Source organism: Salarias fasciatus, chromosome 1 (assembly GCF_902148845.1).
Source record: "Salarias fasciatus chromosome 1, fSalaFa1.1, whole genome shotgun sequence".
Taxonomy (NCBI): domain Eukaryota; kingdom Metazoa; phylum Chordata; class Actinopteri; order Blenniiformes; family Blenniidae; genus Salarias; species Salarias fasciatus.
Window position 1 is genome coordinate 13080570 of NC_043745.1, and position 17090 is coordinate 13097659.

The 17090-nt window shown below is 41.0% G+C and overlaps 2 protein-coding genes across 2 annotated transcripts; both read right to left on the bottom strand.

Annotated features, from left to right (window-relative positions):
• Positions 1-9: 9 nt before the first annotated feature.
• On the bottom strand, positions 10-6949 carry dpep2 (dipeptidase 2). The gene is made up of 11 exons (XM_030097623.1): positions 6857-6949; positions 6304-6452; positions 6032-6158; positions 4717-4846; positions 4416-4566; positions 4051-4120; positions 2779-2955; positions 2010-2094; positions 1842-1917; positions 1146-1281; positions 10-521 (listed from the first exon to the last, which is right to left on the bottom strand). The coding sequence occupies exons 2-11, from the start codon at positions 6447-6449 to the stop codon at positions 327-329; spliced, it is 1293 nt and encodes a 430-aa protein (XP_029953483.1). The 5' UTR covers positions 6450-6452; positions 6857-6949; the 3' UTR covers positions 10-326.
• Positions 6950-14587: 7638 nt separating this feature from the next.
• LOC115392974 (uncharacterized) lies at positions 14588-16792 on the bottom strand. Its single transcript, XM_030097705.1, has one exon. It carries the CDS (start codon positions 15973-15975, stop codon positions 15127-15129), a length of 849 nt encoding a protein of 282 aa, XP_029953565.1. The 5' UTR covers positions 15976-16792; the 3' UTR covers positions 14588-15126.
• Positions 16793-17090: the final 298 nt, after the last annotated feature.

Sequence of the window (17090 nt, forward strand, 5' to 3'; positions counted from 1 at the left end):
TGATTTTTTTTATTAGCAATCTGTCAAAACAACAGCACAGCAAACTCAGCAAAAATATAAATGTTGAAGAAATAAAGTCCAAAACAAATGTACATATAAGTGTCAGCACTAAACTTTTCTGCAATAAATAGTTAAACTGTAAATGCTTCTTTTTAATTATTTTAAACTGCAAGGAAGTGATTAATCCCTGCTAATCTTTATTGACACATGGAGCACTATGATGACCCCCAGACGGCTGCAGCAAACTCATTAAACTCTCCTTCATTATATTAAGCAAGATAAAAAAAAAAAGGATAGTGCAGCCGAATTGAAATTGTAAATATTCATTAAATCCAGAAGAGGCTGGGAAGCAGCAGGATTAGCAGACCCGCTGATCTGTGATCTGCTCGGGAGGAGGCGCTCTGCTCGGAGGGCAGCTCTTTGGGGTCGGGCCGTCCGAGCACCAGCCTGCAGGCGTTCTGCACCTCCTCTGATGGGATCTGGACCTCGCTGGGCCTGATAAACCCCAGCTGATCGCGCACCTGGGAGGAGAGAGAGGAATTACATTAACTTTTAACTTGTGTGTGTTTGCAAAGCTTCAGGAAAGATATGTTTTTTGTTTTTTTTTTATTATGTACAGCTACATGCATCTCAAAAAAATCTACAAATATTTTGAATTTATTATAGATAAACTGGAATGTTTTTAGCATTTTTAGGTTTTATTCTTAATCTTGTTTTAGCTTTTTCTGCTTCACAGCAAGAACCTTCAAATTTAAGTGCTTCTATATGGAATTTCCATGCCCTTCTTGTGTGTGTGGGCTTGGTCCTGCTTGAGTGTGTTTCTTTGTTCAGTGATGGAGTGGAGAGCTGTCTGGAATGTAACCTGCCGTCGCCCATAGCAGACTCTGACCTGAATAAAGCCATTTAGAACAAGGTTGGATGGATGAGTGTAAATATAACTTTAAAAAAAGATCAAATTTTCAGTGATATTCTAAATGTTTAAGTTAAACCTGAACCCAATTTATTCAATATTTCAAAGACGCACACAATGCGCTGTGTATCCTGTTGAAATTACCTGAACCAATCAGGTGGCATCTATTCTATCTAATCTTCAGTTAGAAGAGAAGTGTATCATAAACAAAGCGTGTTTCAGTGCTTCGGCTCACCCTCTCGACCTCCTCAAACACTCGCAGGAAATTCCTTCGGAGAACATCAGCCAGCTCACTCTCAGTCCAGTTTCTCTCCAGGAGTTCCTGGATCAGGGCGGGATACTTTGACACGTCTTCTAATCCCTGAGGAAAGCTGATAAACAAGAGGAAAAAAACAACATTCTTTTATAATCAGTTTATGCTTCCAAATTGCTTTAACTTGCAAATGATTCACTCTCCGACAACTTTAAATTTGCCTCATTATTTTAATATATCTTATATTTGATTACCATAGCATTAAATCTCATCATTTGCTGCATTCCAACAAGAGTTCAGTTTAAAGTTGAGCTGCAAAGTGCAGCGAACGCAGTGCAGCAGGTTTCTCTCCTTACATCTGTTAGCAGTATAGAGTTATTGATTTTGAACGTTTCTCTGTCTGCTGACAGCTGGACAGCCAAATTGCTGATATCATTATAAGCAAACAAAAGCACAAAATTGATCTGCTTCAACAACAGCCTTTGAAAAATGTTCTCCTGAGAGGGCTTGAGACAAGGTGTAGCCGACGGCCTCCCGTCTGCTTTCGCTTTGAAAATTCTTGACACTGCAGTCGACAGAAAATCGTATATTTTCTGTTTACAAGCAGCGCATGTATTTTCCTTTGACTTTGTGCTTCCAGTTATCAGCATGGAGTGTCAAAATGTGAAATTTTCTCACCTTGTAGCGCCTTCAAAGTCCCCTCCGATTCCTATCGACCCGGCTCCAATCACCTGCTTAATGTGATCAAAATGGTCTGTAAAAGACAGACGGAATAATAAATCACCTGAGATAAAAGAAATACAAGCTCCAGATTTAATACACGTCCATCGGAGATGGATGCCTCACCGGCCACCCGGGAGATGTTTGCCTCATCCCTGCAGGAAATGAATTTGCTGTGGAGATTCACCATGATCAAGCCCTTGTTGCTTTTCTGCAACACACACACACACACACACACATGCACAGTGTCACTGTGAAATCAAGTGTAAGTGAAACAGCAAAGACTTGAATACAGGTTTAAGTGAAGTTTAGGTGCCAGTGACCATCTCTGTGATTAGACTATTCAGTCTGAAGTGGCCGTTGCGATCAGTTTGAATGTTTTCTTAAAACTTGGGATTGTTTATCTTGCAAACCTCAGACTGCAGATTTAAAGGACTGCCAACTAAACATTGTTAAATACACTGGTGCAGCTGGTCGGGCGTGGAGCCCAGCTTTACTCGGGCCATTCTGGATCCCTGTGCGTACTGCATATGGTCAAACCACAAAGAAATCTAGTGGGAGGTAAACAAGGCTGCAGAGATTATAGAAAGTACATAACAATGAAAAAAAGCTATCAATAGGAAGTTCACTAGAATAAACCCTGCAAATCTCAAATCCATTATCAAGTCCATCAGTGGGTTGAAAAAGCAATTTGTTGATAGGGGAAAATATTTCACAAATGTTAGATGCAGTATTCAATCGGATCAATGACAGGAACATATAGCATGTTCTTTTTTCAGAGGTATCAATAAAAATTAGACCTAAAATTAATGAATCATTAACCTGACTGAGGAGATAATTATTCAATCAAGCAACTAAGCGGGCAATTAATCACTGGGTGAATTGTTTTCCCCACCAGCTTGTGCAGCAGCCAGTCAGGTACGTTGCGGCTGTGGTTGCAGATAGCGTGGGAAGATGAATGGCTGAAAATCACAGGCGCCCTGGAATGCTTCAGCACGGCCAGAGCCGTGTCCCAAGAAGTGTGGGAGAGGTCCACAATCATCCCCAGCCGGTTCATTTCCTCCACGACGGCCTCAAAAACACATTCAGAGACCATTTCAGAGGCAATTGACAGTATCTCAATGAGGAAGTCACTTCAGCCAGCAGCAGTTGCGCATATGCAAACACTCAGGCAGACGAGGACGTGGCGCACGGGCAGAGCCAGCTGGAAGAGAAACGCACGATAAAGATGTTTGTGCGGGAGCCGTCTCAGTTGGAATCATCCTGTTTTGATGTGGTTACACTGTATAATGGCATTTTTATATATAAGTGCTTTTCAACGTGCGGGGCAAGCTGCTTCCAGGGTGATAGCCTGGAAATCAGGGAGGCAGGTGCTGCGTTTCACAGCATGATTGATGAAGTGCTGGGTAAAACTATTTATTGTTCTTACTTTAACTAACCTTCAAACTGAATTCAGTGTATGTTTGATAATGATAAACAAAAATGTTATTACAAAACCATAAAATTAACATTTATATTAAATTAGATTAAATCAGATAGATGTCTGTTTATCTCTTTTGGAAAGAAAAACAGTGAATAGAAGAAATGTAAACAGATTAACAAGATATATAGAGAAGACTGGTAAATGAATAAATTACATATTAAACTAATAACAGCTGCAGATTGCACACAAAGTCCTACTGCATGTTTCATATTGAAAATATCTAAAGAGCTGAAGAAGAGTGTGATTTATTGCGGCTATGAAGAATCCCAACAGCTGTGAACAATAATGTTTTAATGAAGAAGCGACTCCAAGAAATGAAGAAGCGACATTCAATGTGGATTCAGAGAAAACATTCGGTTGGAGAGTTGGAGGCTGGGAGGCAAGAGTTTGAGCTATCACATTCTGCGAGGTGTGTTCATCCTTCCACAATTCCACAACAAATACAAGCTGAAGGATATGGAAGTCTGGTTTGAGTTATTTATGTCTCTCTGTCGAAGGTTAAGCTATTTAAAGCAATAACCACATATTAGTTATCTTCCAAAGATTAAAGAAATATATTACAGTAAGTGCTTTCCAAAGAATAAAATTAAACCACAAAAGAATCAAGAAGGTCTCCAAGAACACTCTGAGGCATAGCATACAGATAACGTCATAAAAACTGATATTACTGAGGGCTAAACTCACCTTCCCAAACTCTGTCAGGCTGTCATTCTGTCTCTGAAAAACACTGTAAAGATTTGAGGACGATTCAGCCCTGCAATGAAAATAAAACTCTTAGTGTCACAGATCACTTCTTTCGTATTTCTCGTTGCAATATAACAGTCCAGTCCTGCAGATGACAAATAAATCAGCATAAAACCAGGCAAATAAACATATCTGACCTTTTAATTACTCTGTCTGTGTAAACAGACTCAGTTCAGATCAATTATTTCTTTCTATCAAGTAACTAAAAGCTGCAGCTTCATATTTAGTTTATCTGAAAACTGACTTCAAAATCCATTGCACCCTAATTTATGATGATGAAGTATTTAAGTTCCACATTATTTTACCAAGGTGTGTTGCAGGTGTGTGTGAGAGCCATGGAGCGGACGCCAAGCTGGTAGAACATGCGCAAAGCCGGCAGGCTGCTGTCAATGGAGTGACCTCCCTCAATGCTGATGAGACATCCGATCTTATGCCTCATCTCGGAGTCTCTCAGCTCTGAAACGTCAGACGCACAAGAACCAACCAACATTAATGTTGCTACAGACCAAGAGAAAAGCTCACTTTCAGTGTGTAAACCACTGCAAGTTCATCTTTCTCTCTTTCAAAATGCTCATGATCAGGAAATGGTTTGATTTGCTCTCAAACCCTGTGCAGATGTGACCACTTCGAAGTCCGGATACTCGGTGCACATGCGTCTGACCACATCGATCTGCTCCAGAGTCAGCCTCACGGCGTCCTTCTGCTGGGCTCCGCACATCACATAGACTGAAAACATCTGAAGAAAGAAAAAAGAGGACAGGAGACACATTTTAGTTCCTGAGGTGAATGCCACTGAAGTTGTGACTTATATTTTTTAAACACAGTAAACACTGTTATTGGTTTATTATTTTAATATGTTCCTATTGTTAATTAATCACACACTGCAGCTAATGTTAAACCTAACCTTAAATCCAGCACTTAAATCCCTTTATCATGCCATTTATCACAATTCACACGTTTGTCCTAATGGTACTAACAGAGAGCTGTGAGGCCTGTTGATCAATAGGCAGTGTGGTGGGCGTTAGTCCAGTGTTACAACGGGCTAACACAGTCAGAACAGCCAGGCATCAAGGAAGGGACTTTACATTAACCTACACACATCTACATTATAGCACACAAAAATACTAAACTACATTAACATTTAATTCTGACATTTATGTAATCACCACAAACACAGGTAGTCCTGGCAAGTCCGAGTTTCCACAGAACTCCACAGGTTAGACTGAGGTCTCGAGCCATATTGCAACATATCTGAACTTCGGCATAAGAAAAAAGTATAACAAAATATCACATATCTTGTAACAAGAGGAAACTGGACAGACAGATTTGTTTCAAACAAATGCTAACTAGCTGCAACCAACCAGGATGCAAGAAGAACCAGAGGAGAGGTTCACCCACAGCGCGAGGAAGAGGCTGATGAAGAAAGGTGATAATCGCTGACATGTCATTTCCTAATTATCTAAAAGACTGTAAATAACTTTTAAGCGAAGGGATGGCGGCTCCCCCAATCGCCCTGAAAAGATGAACTCAGACAATAATCAGATCTGCAGATCTGCTGGGAAACATTGGTTGACAGAGTCCTCGACTGGGTGGAACATTTCATGAACTGTCACTGCAAATGCTTCTAATAAAAGTAAACCATAATGTTTATGTTGTTATCAGCCCTCTCTTCAAAATTAATGAACGTGCATAAAGTATCTCAGCGGGCCCAGATCCTAACACTGTATTAATATTGTGGCAGTTTTCATGGCCTAGTTGTATAAATTTACAGCAGCGTTCTTATAAATGTATTACTTTCTTTGTGGAGGACGACTGACTTACACTGCCCTGTAATAGTTATGTTTTAATATATTATTTCAAAGCAGTTGAAATGTGTAAAACAGGCGAGTGTGAGGAGTGAGCACCGTTTAATCTGCAGTACCTGCGTCTGAACATGTCCTGCTTGGAGGCGGGAGATGTCGGTGGCCACTTTGCTGACATTATGAAGGTCGATTTGGCTCAGGCGATTGTTGTGGAGGATCCTCAGCTGAAGAGCCAGGTCATTATGACTGACAGACAGAGCGAGAGAGGGCATAGAGAGACGGCGACGGAGCAGACAGGAGACAGAGAGAGACAGAGAGAAGCAATCTGATTTCAATACTCCATTTCTATCAGAGCGGCATCTGTGTAGGCACAACAAGAAGCATCATTTACCCGTCAATAAGAGGATATCTGGACATCAAGTCGTGGGCTCTGTCCCTCTGTGAGTATGCAGTTATCAAGTGGCACAGAGAGGAAACCAGGAGTGACTGCATCCAGAATCTGCATGAAGCACTCATGACAGCTTTCTCAGAGGGCATGTCCTGAAGAGAGAAGACAAACCAAGAGATCTGACAGCACACTCATTAGAACTGCATGACCCAAACAAACAGAACCTAAGAAGAACACAACTATACACAACAAAACACAACTGCACATTTATAACAGTAGCAGAGCAACAAATATCACAAATGAGCAAATTATCTAAAACACTATATAATACATTATATAACATTACATAATGGCTACTTTTATGTAAATATAAAGGAATGCCAGTGTTATAAAAGAAAAACATTTTTTTTTTTTTTACAATTTAAGGTACATGCAAAATGCTTAAATACTAATGAGAACAATTATAATTTTACAGTACATCAATTATTACTATTGTTATTGTTATTATTAATAGGGTAAATAACAAGAATGAAGTGAGTATCAACACTAAACTTACCTGCCTGATGGTTTTAAAGCTACTATTTTACTCTCTTGTTGAGCTTATACTGTATTGAAACTGTAGGAAGCTTCCAGCGCCCCGACACAAACACAGAAACACAACAGAGAGGCCTCCGATGGTGGTGCATTCACATCCATCGGAAAATCAAATAACACGTGACACTTTGCGTATAAACTGCCTTGCAGTGTTGAACGTTTAGTTTTATTTAATTTTTAAGTCTTCATTCAGGATTGTAGCTGAACATCATGTTAAGGTGAGGAGACATTTTTGCATTTGAGAACACCACAAACGTTCTTTATGAGTTTGTTTTGTACATTTACGAGGGGTCTTTGAAAGCCCCATTGTGACCTGCGACCTTTGGGTTTGAAGCTGCCCTCTGCTGGTTGCATATTGATAAACGACTGCAAATTTCACGCGTGCATTGATTTAAAGATTTCAGCTTATGGTTTGTACATATGTTAGACTATTGAAAACGTCTTTAGTTTGTTTTTTTTTTTTTATAATAAATTGTATCCTGGCAGACTGATAATGAAGTGAACACAGCATAAGGCTTGGAGGCGTGTTCAGAAGGTTGTAGAGTGATTGACAGGTTCAATTGAGGGCGTGGTCAGGTAAGTGTAAGGTGATTGACAGGCGTTGTCGCAGCTGCTGACCCTTCAAATAAATTAGAAATAAGAAAGACGTTGTGAATGACATTCTAGCAATTATTAAAAAAAATATTCGACGGTAAATTTGTAGAGTTTGGGGTAAAGAAAAAAAAAATACCAGGAGGGCGACCTTCGACAGGTTTCCAGGTAAATATCTTGATTAGTAATTGTATAAAGTGTCGTCGAGTGTCACTTATTTTTATTTTATTTTATTTTTATTTTATTTTATTTTATTTATGAAAGGCATACCAGATTAAACACTCAGTATCCTGATAAATCCTCGCATTTTATGTTATCTATGCGCTTTTCCTCCTTTATTCCAATCTCACAACAGGAAGTTGACATAAGTAAGTCTGAATGCACTTTCATGAAGCTGGAATCTTTGCATCTGTTTTTGCCCCAAGAAGAGTGTTTCAAGCGCACAACAAAACGGCGCAAGAACACTACCTCGAGGTAAGAAGGGCTTCAGAATAATCATAACCGCGCAGAATGATGACCTCAAAGCTCATACATTGCTGCTCATGAAGTGAGCATCTCACTCAGAGTGCAGTAAATGTACTGTTGTTCAACTGGAAGGCTTGTTTATGGCCCTTTTATATGGTGCTGCAATTTTAAGGAACATCGCTATGGGGAGAAGAAATGTTATTTTCCCCATTAAAATTGAGCCTTCTTTGGACATTCCGATATATGGCTGGTTTCTCATGATGGATATGGTTTTTATTTCATGTTTCCTTCAATACTTGGCATAATTACCTATTGATTCATACTTGATTATGTGATTGTAATTTGAACTGAGGTGTGCTGCGGCAGAATTTCAGCCTTTCTTTAAAACTGACCGAAATACTGCCTCATTATTTTAGCTTTTGTTTATTTATTGACCATATTTTTTTAAGGATGTGTTTTGACTCAATTGAGACTCATGTCTGTTCTTCATGTCTTGCTGCCTCAGAATTTAAAGATGGAGAGTATTATTGAACAAAAGGAATTTTCCAGATTCTGTTAATTGGATATATTCACTTCTGAGAGACTTAACTAAAATGGTGTTTTATACCATATGATATTGATTAATGTTTGTTGAAGTTGTTTTTTTTTTAAATTGGTTTTAATCAATAATCTTGCCTTTTTTTAATCTGTTTAAATGGTGAATGCATTTGCCTTTTTTCACTGCTTCAGCTTTCACAAAGTGCTTTGCATTGTTTATCACACACACACACACACACACACACACACACACACACACAGGGACACTGAAGTATGGTTAGAGCGAGACAAATCAAACCTTGAACCTTGTTGATTGTGATGCTGCCATCAAGTTGAAAGCCAGCTTTATATTTTATGAAATGTACACTTTACCACTGGGGCGCTCGCTTCTCACAGTGAGTATTGCCACTTCAAATCTGTCTTTCTGTGTTCACCCTGTGACTCCACAGATGTGTAAGTGTATTTGTCTACAAATGTCAGATGGATGAAATGGATTGAACGATGGATGGATGATACACCGTACCCGTGTCCTCCCCCCATTTGGAACTGTGTACACATAATGTGTGTGGTCATTTGATATGAGGCGAGTATCTTGTTGCTATCCAACAGTCAAGATTAAATCCATTTCAGGATTCCCTCCACTGGACCAATACCAAGCGAGATAGCTCCGCTTTTTGTTGACAATAAGTGTCCCCTGAAAGATTTTTCTGCTCCTGTAAACTATCTAACTACTGGAATTAGCCTGGAAACCATGGGCCATATCAGGCCTTACAACCTCTGCATTTACATGCTTTGAAACAGAAAATGTGCTTGCTTAATGAATCTGGGATGAATTGTGCAAATGTGAATGAGCCTGGTGTTGATGGGGAGCATCAGGGCGCCACAAATGAATTTCAATTAATTTCAGTGGGAAGATGTGAAGCCTGATTCTGCGGTCCACCCACTGAGATTTGGCCTTGTAGTCTGTAATGAGGAGAGTGATTCGGCTCTGATTGGAGCACCCTACTGTTTCAATGGAGTAATCACAACTGTGTTGATATTACTCTACCAATCCTCCCACTGCGCGGAGTGGACCCCCGGCTGACACTGTTTGAATTCAGATTAACCAAATCATTTAGTCATATTGTCGACCTTGGTACAGAATGTTACTGGCAACGCAAGAAATGAAAATCGCTGGCATTAAACTGAGTCTTCACAGTTTGATCTGGAGGTTTAGGCCAAATGCCTATTATTGGTGTGGCTGACTGCCGTATTTGTTTTAATTAATCTGGTAGAAAGGCTAGGTGCAGGGATTAGCCTGCTATCAGGTGAGCAAGTTTAGCAAATGTGTAATTTTACAATGAAAGTACAGTGCAGTGCCGTGCAGCACAGCTTTGTAAGAAGCCTCTTAAAATGATGAGCTGTGCCAGAAATAGAGAAATGCCACTGGCGTCACATCGATTTAAACTTTTTTAAAAAACTGTGTTCGTGTGTCACTTGTAAAAATGTAAATCTCCATGCTAAAAACAGCTTTGAAATCATGTTGAGAAGGTCATGCCACTTATAATCATTGATATAATTTAAATCCTTTGCTATTTAAAATTATTTTATTTTTTGCAGCACCCTTCATTGCATCAAGTTAAAATATCTCTCCCTATGAGGGATCATGATTTCCAGGGTGAAATCTCTGTGTAAGAGCTGCTGCGGAAGATGGGAGCATAAACAATAGAATTTAAAATAGAAAATGCAATATACTCTCCTTGTGCACTGTGCAGTTATAGTAATTCAACGGTAAAAAGGCTGGTAACACTACGTTTCAGTTGACTAAATCAGATTTCGGAAAAAAAAAAAGCTTCAGGATCATGTTTTGTAGGTTTGTGTCGAGCTTTGTTCGTACTTTTTGTTGAGAACAACACAAAGTGGTATTTACCGCGTGTGTTCACTAAAGTGAGAGGATAACCTGATGAGAGGTGTTCATTTCTTTGTTCTTTCAAGTGTGAGATGCTTAAGAAAGCCATTGTGTGCTTTCCTCAGTGCTTGTATAGATTACACCAGTTGATGATAACAGCCAGAAGCCTCAGCTGCTCGTCGCTGTCTGTCGCGAGTAAAAAGAGGACGAGACTGCCGACTTATATCACCGGGCGCAATATTTATCAAGGTGTCAGGCCTGAACACACATCCGGCTCATCATTATAGTGTTTATTTTGTGTCCCGCCTCTACCTTGTACTGGGCATTACTGAGACGGTCCAAAGCCAGTCCTTATGTGTTTGCTTTGTATCCTTTTACTTTACAAATATTGATCCCTAAGCCCCGCTAGTCCTGTTCCTCATCGGTACCTTTTCTGAAAGGATACAGTGCTACGTTGCCCCGTGCGCTTATAGGAGACCTCCTTTGTGCTTGCTCTGCTTAAATCGAATCGAGTCCTCTCATTATTGCCACAGTGAGGAAATGATGATGATTAAATGGCGGGATGTTGTCTGTGAGAAAGAGAAGGATTTCAGCATGCCAGCCTGGAGATTGCCATTAAATGATCCAAAAAATAGCATGGCCCACGGCTCCCATTTGCCTGTTGTAAATGCTCTGTGATAGTCTTAAAACATGATTATAGATAATAAGTTCATCACATAATGGTGGTCTATTCTGTTACCGTTTAGCTTTGTTTTGCAAACCCTTTAGTCCGCAGGGCCATAAATGTCTGTCGAATATATCAGTGATAGCACTCTGGAGCAAGGAGATGTTTTTCTGCAGCTGCATTTAAACTGATTTGACCACTAGAGGGCAGCAGCAGTCAGTTGGTTTTGTACATCATCCCTCATGTGAAGAAAAAAAATGAAAGATTAATATGTATAATAATCAGAGCCCAGAAATGCATCTGTGATTTTTGGTACAAAATGGACATGAATATTTAAAATATTGTGTTTTTGCTTCATATTACTTTGAAAGTGTGTTGCTGTCTTACAGTGTGTAATCTCCATGCTGCCGCTGAGACTTGTGATGTTTTATTTTTGTTAAATTGTCTATTATTCAGTGTAAATACACTAAGCCTTCATTTTCAGTCTCAGCTTTTGAAAGCCTTTCTGCAGACATTTTGGTCTCCAAACTTCTTGTTTCTTTTTTGCCCTGGATTCTGGCAGCCGGGTAGTCGGTGTTCATTATCTGCTCTTACAGCTTTAACTTCAGCACAGCAATTACATCCTCAGCTGCGCTGATTAATCCAACATGGAGGCATTTCACAAAATGGTTTTGAAAAGACATTTCCAGACACTTACCAGGGAGTAGCTGTGGCACAGCTTGTTTATGCAGATAGACCATAGCCAGTCAAATGGCAATAAGACGTTTTCAATGGCTGCTTAAGTGTTCTCTTAACCTCTAGTGTACACTGCGCAAGAAACAATAGACTGTTCGAAAAATGATTAATTCAATGTATTTTACCCCTGACGTATAGTGGAAGTGGCTTATGTCATGTTTGGGTAATGTACGTTTCTCTGTTGTTCAACATATTCCCTCTTCGGCCGTTCCTTAATATGTCTCCACTGCTCTCTGCTTAACTGCTTAACCTTCTATTGTCTGCCAGCAATCACACAATCAATCACTGTCCCATTACTTGACAAGGCAGACAAAGGGAGTGTATGAGTGAGAAAAACCTTTTGGCCTGTCTCGACAAGCAAGAGGAATGTCGACTTCAGAGGGCTAACACAGGCAGAAAACATAGGCCCAGTAAATATTCAATTTAAAGGATTCCCAGATAAGGCGAGTTGAAAAATTGAGGCAGCACCCATTCTTCTAGATAAGAGAAGACGGAGCCATCTGGAGGCTGGGAGATAGCGAACTCCCACGCCATCCCGGAGACCTCACTCTCATCTGCTGCAGCGGCGAAGAAGGGAGAAATAGAGTGCCAACACTTTCATTATGTTAACTTCAAAATGAATTCATTCACATTCACTGCATGCAGTTATTGGCTTTGGTAAACAGAAGGTTGCTGTTTTGTCCACCATAACAGAGCACTATGATCAGCCCTTATTAATGCATAATGTTGTCCTTTTTCATTTGTAATAGCAAGAAAAAATAAAGACTAAAGTATTAAATAGGCACCAGTCTTGTCTTGCTGCATTGTTATTTTGAATTAATCTTTAAAGGAAGGAAATCACTGATATGCGCCGATTGAAGCTGAAATCAAAAGTCTGTAATAAACTTGTGCTTTTGAAATCAATGTTTGAACCAAATAGTATTTATATAATTTCACTAGAAGGGAAAATTGCTTTATACACAGTCTTTTGCGTAGTCGGCTTCAAGAAGCAACAGACTTTTGAAACATGTCATCCTCTCAGATTAAATACACCGGAGTCATAATTACAGAGATGACTTATCAGTAAAAATAAATAGAGTATGGTACAGCTTGGCATGAACTTCCTCTTAATCCACCTTGAGTACATCTTTGCAAGCAAACATTAGTGGCAAACAGTCTCAGAATAACCTTGTCCGCGCTCCTGTAAGGCACTTTGTTGACTCCTCCACTGTGCTATTTCTTGCCAGCCACATTGGATTTAGCTCTGGGATAATGTGTTTGTCAGTATGTTTTATCTGTTCTCTCACTCAGGTACGCGATGCCGTTATCCCTAATTACCCCCTCTGAATCTCACACTTGGCCCAGAATTCTTAATGCTCGATAACAGATGCAGGTCGATTGGAAATTTACTTATATCGGCATTATCTTTTTGACCTGCATCGCAGACTTACTGTCCCATAGGCTCTTGGGCGAAAGCTGTTAACTCTGTGATAACGACGACCCGAAGTGATAACCTTCCAGCAGTCTCGAGGACACACAGTTTGCTACATATGTGGTGTATTGCAGTGGCAGCATTTCTTATTCAACCTTGGATGCTCTGCTGTGCTCTGATTCATTTAATGGGATCGAGAGCGAGGTTAATCACTATCTCCGCCATAGACTATTAAAAGTACTGCCTGACCACTGTATGAAATGCGACTTTTTTTTTTTCTTCCTATTTGAAAGATGAATTTAGAAGGAAAATGCCGCCGGAGTCTGTGCAGATTTTTATCTATTTTAAAATTGTCTCCGTAATTAGAAGTCACATTGATTAATTTACTTCAAGAGGTCGGCATTTGCATTCGTAGATTTTCATTAAGATCAACAGAAAAACGCTTTAGACAAGGTCCAACTTTATTTATTTTATTGTCTGCAGAGCATTGAGCAAATGGAAAAAGTTGCTGAGGATTCAAACTGAACAATTTACCATGTACTTTTTGTTTATTTTGTTTAGGACTACATTTTGAGAAATGTTTAATCCATAAAAATCGATACGCATTCTTAAAACTTCAACTTTTTTTTTTTTTAATTTCTACCAACGTGTATTCTTACTTGGAGTTGAATTTTGATCCAAGTGCCATAGATGTCTGCAGCATCCAGTTAAGCTTCAGCAATTACTCAGAGCTACCTCTTTTGCAACTAAAATGGGATCTAAATGGTGTGAAAATGAAGCGAGGCAATGCATATAAAGTGTCAACTGGAAAAAGTCTGCAGCCATTTCATTTGTTATGTCTGTCAACTACAAGTGCGCGGTTTCGCTTTGAGACGTCGACATCTTTTAGAACACATTTTCCAGCACATTATTTCACTTGAGAAAAAGAAGAATGTCGAGGCAGAGGTAGACCGCGATAGATAGGGCGACTGCGTCAGGCCTATAGGATGAAACCTGGGGGTATGTATCTTGTTGCCTTGGTTTCATATTTTACAGGGATACTGTAGCGTGCGGCTCTGTCAAGCCCAGTTTTAATCCCCTTTTTCTACTGTGTTGTGTGATGTTATAGTGTTATCTTAATGATAATCTGTGCCTGTATTTCTGCCCCAGGCGTTTCTGTCAGACTGGGTCGGTTTAGGAGCTGTGCCTTATCAACAGCTTTGTCATTAAATCAGCTTTTTCTACAGACAAATTTCACTGCGGTTATTCTTATCAAAAGATCAGTGCGCTGTGATTTTCCGTTCAATCAGAGCCCTGCAAATTCAATGATGTGTGAGTAAGAAAGATGAAATAATGAGAAAGTTTCAGTTGGGGGGAAAAAAGAACATTTATTCAATTTTGTTTTCTTGAGAGTTATTAATGAGATAAAACCGGTTGTTTTGCATTTGTCATATCATCAATGGCTCAAAGCTGCATTTATTTTGAGTTATTGGATCTGCTTTGTGTAGGTTGAAAGGCTATATTTAAAAGCATGGAGAAAGAGAGAGATGATTGTAACACGATGCTGATAAACGATTCTCTCCACAGGTTGGGGATAGTTTACTGAAAGCAGGAATCTGGAGCTTGTGCTATTCATGGCTTTTTGTAAGTGTGAAATAGGATGCAAATCGGTTCAAGATCTCATCGCACGGTATCACGCATCGCCAGAGTTTGGTGGCTGTGAGAGACCACCTCAGAAGTACGGAGAAATACGTCCCATAAGCATCGAATGTACAGAGGCAAGCTTTCAGGTCCTAGTCAAACTGACCTCTGGAGGCTGGAATTGGTAGTCAGTTCTTGTGAGAAAGCACTGTTCTGTCTGAGTGAATGTCCTGATTGTCTCAGCATTGTGCTTGAGTGGAGTGCAGCGCCAAATGAACTCCTCTGATTCAATCCTCTCCACTGTGACACCGGTTCAGCCAGTCAGTGAGGGGGCAGGACTGAGACTCCTTCCCCCAAACACACTCTCTTACAGTCAGGAAAACTGCTGTATGGCGACGGTCCAAAAGGTCTCTTACATGCTGTCTGTGAGGCGGGTTCGACACCCTCCCTCTCCTCCCACAATGCACTGAGAGTCTGTGGCGGCTGATAGCCTGGTTCCTGGGGATCCAGAGGGTCTTTGGAAAGAAGGATGCTGATGGAGGGAACAGTCCTGTGCACGGTCATCTCAGAAGCCCCCCCTTCGGCGCTCTCCCACACCTCCTTCACTACCTTGTACCGCAGTTTGGTCAGCTGGTGCAAACATCCCACTTTGCGTTTCATAATCTCAGCACAGGTGATAGTCTTTGTGACCGCACGGCCTGACCCGGTGAAGACCACCTGCCTGAGCCCGCCACTGCTCACTCCACCTCCCCCACTCGCATCCTTCTCTCCCTGCATCCGTGCCATGGCAAATCCCATTAAGTTGCGGATTTTACTTCCCTCTTTCACTCGCATCTCCAGCACCCCAGAAGCTAGTCCTGGAAAGGGACAGGGGCTGTCCTCCTCAGTTCGGCACACTTTCTTGAAGCCCTCCTGCCCGAGCTTGAGTGCAGGAGGAGGGACCGGCAGCGCTGCTGGTACTGCTGGTTTCAATGGGCTGCATACGGTGTTGACCACTGCCGGCTGAACAGCGTTGCTGTACACTTGACCCTGGTAGACGGGGCACGTTCCCGGGATCGCCCCGTTTACCATTTGGATTGGTTTGGTGACCTCCAGTCCTGGGCGGGGCCTGACGGCGTCTCTGGTCAGATACTGGTTCTGGCCAGTAACCACTCCGCACCCTGTGAACATGTCTGCGGTCCTCGGCGCTCCACTGTAACGTTAGTCCTGGCACACACGTTTCCCACATAGAACACAGTTTAGCATCATTTTCATATGCATGTGCCACTTCTCTCTCCCTCCAGTCAACAGCTGTAAAGTTTCAAGACTTCACATAAGAAATATTACCCGCTCCCCAAGAGCACTATCAACCAAGTCTTTAATGCTCGCTCTCAGAAAGAGCTGGAGAAATAAGATAAACGCCTGCTGGTGAATTAAAAGCACTGTCGGGACCTTTAAAGATGTTCTTTAAAGAGCATCTCAATTTCATCCCATGAAAGACTATTTAAAAAGTGTTCTGGTGACACATTAAAAAAAGAAAAATACAAAGCTAAATGATCCACTTTTCTTCTGGTGTATGCATTTCATATGGTGCTTTTATCCTTAATAGCTGCAAAAGATATGAAGTGCTTTGTTGATTCCTTTTCCGTGCAAAACTTTTCTAAAGATAAACTAAAAACTTAAAATAAAGACTCCACCTTTTTCTTAGCGATCCAGTCCAGTGTTGTTGATTTTGATCTGCTGATCAACTCAAAAACTGCCTTCTTGGTTTGACCAGCTGTCAAGTTCCGCCTCCTGTTTTGGACCTCTGGATGTTTTACTCCAGCATAGTTGCATGTGCGTCTCCTCTCTTCGTGCCCATGCAGGCGTCCAGTGCACCTCAGGCCAGCGTTGCTTGGAGGTCTGCACCAGGGGTGTTGTCCCTGGAGTTCTGTCTTGTCCTCAATGATGCTCTGGGAAGTCTGTTCTGTTCCCCACAAAGAGACATAAGGGACAGGAGCTGCCTCACAAATGCTCACAGGAGGAGTGTCTGTGTGGTTGAGGGGGAGCATGAGGGAAAGGGGAGACAGCCCTCTTAAAGGCACAGGTCTTTTCATCTTTCAGACGAACACCCTCCCCTCCACAACTGAAGCCTGGCATCTGAGCAAAAAAGAGAAAGGTTGGGCTACTGTGTCCCTTTAAAACCTAGAATGCAGATCCCCGGCAACTTTGTCAATCTCTGTAGAGGACGTTCCGGTGTTCAATGTACATGACTGATTAAACCTGAGTTCTGAAATAGAGACTCAGTCAACCTTTAAAAATGCATT

Coding starts and splice junctions, on each gene's coding strand:
- dpep2 (XM_030097623.1), bottom strand. CDS start 6,449: ATGCCCTCTGAGAAAGCTGTCATGAGTGCTTCATGCAGATTCTGGATG. Junction 4,121..4,415: donor CACACCTGCAACACACCTTG/GTAAAATAATGT, acceptor TTTTCATTGCAG/GGCTGAATCGTCCTCAAATC. Junction 1,918..2,009: donor AAACATCTCCCGGGTGGCCG/GTGAGGCATCCA, acceptor TGTCTTTTACAG/ACCATTTTGATCACATTAAG.
- LOC115392974 (XM_030097705.1), bottom strand. CDS start 15,975: ATGTTCACAGGGTGCGGAGTGGTTACTGGCCAGAACCAGTATCTGACC.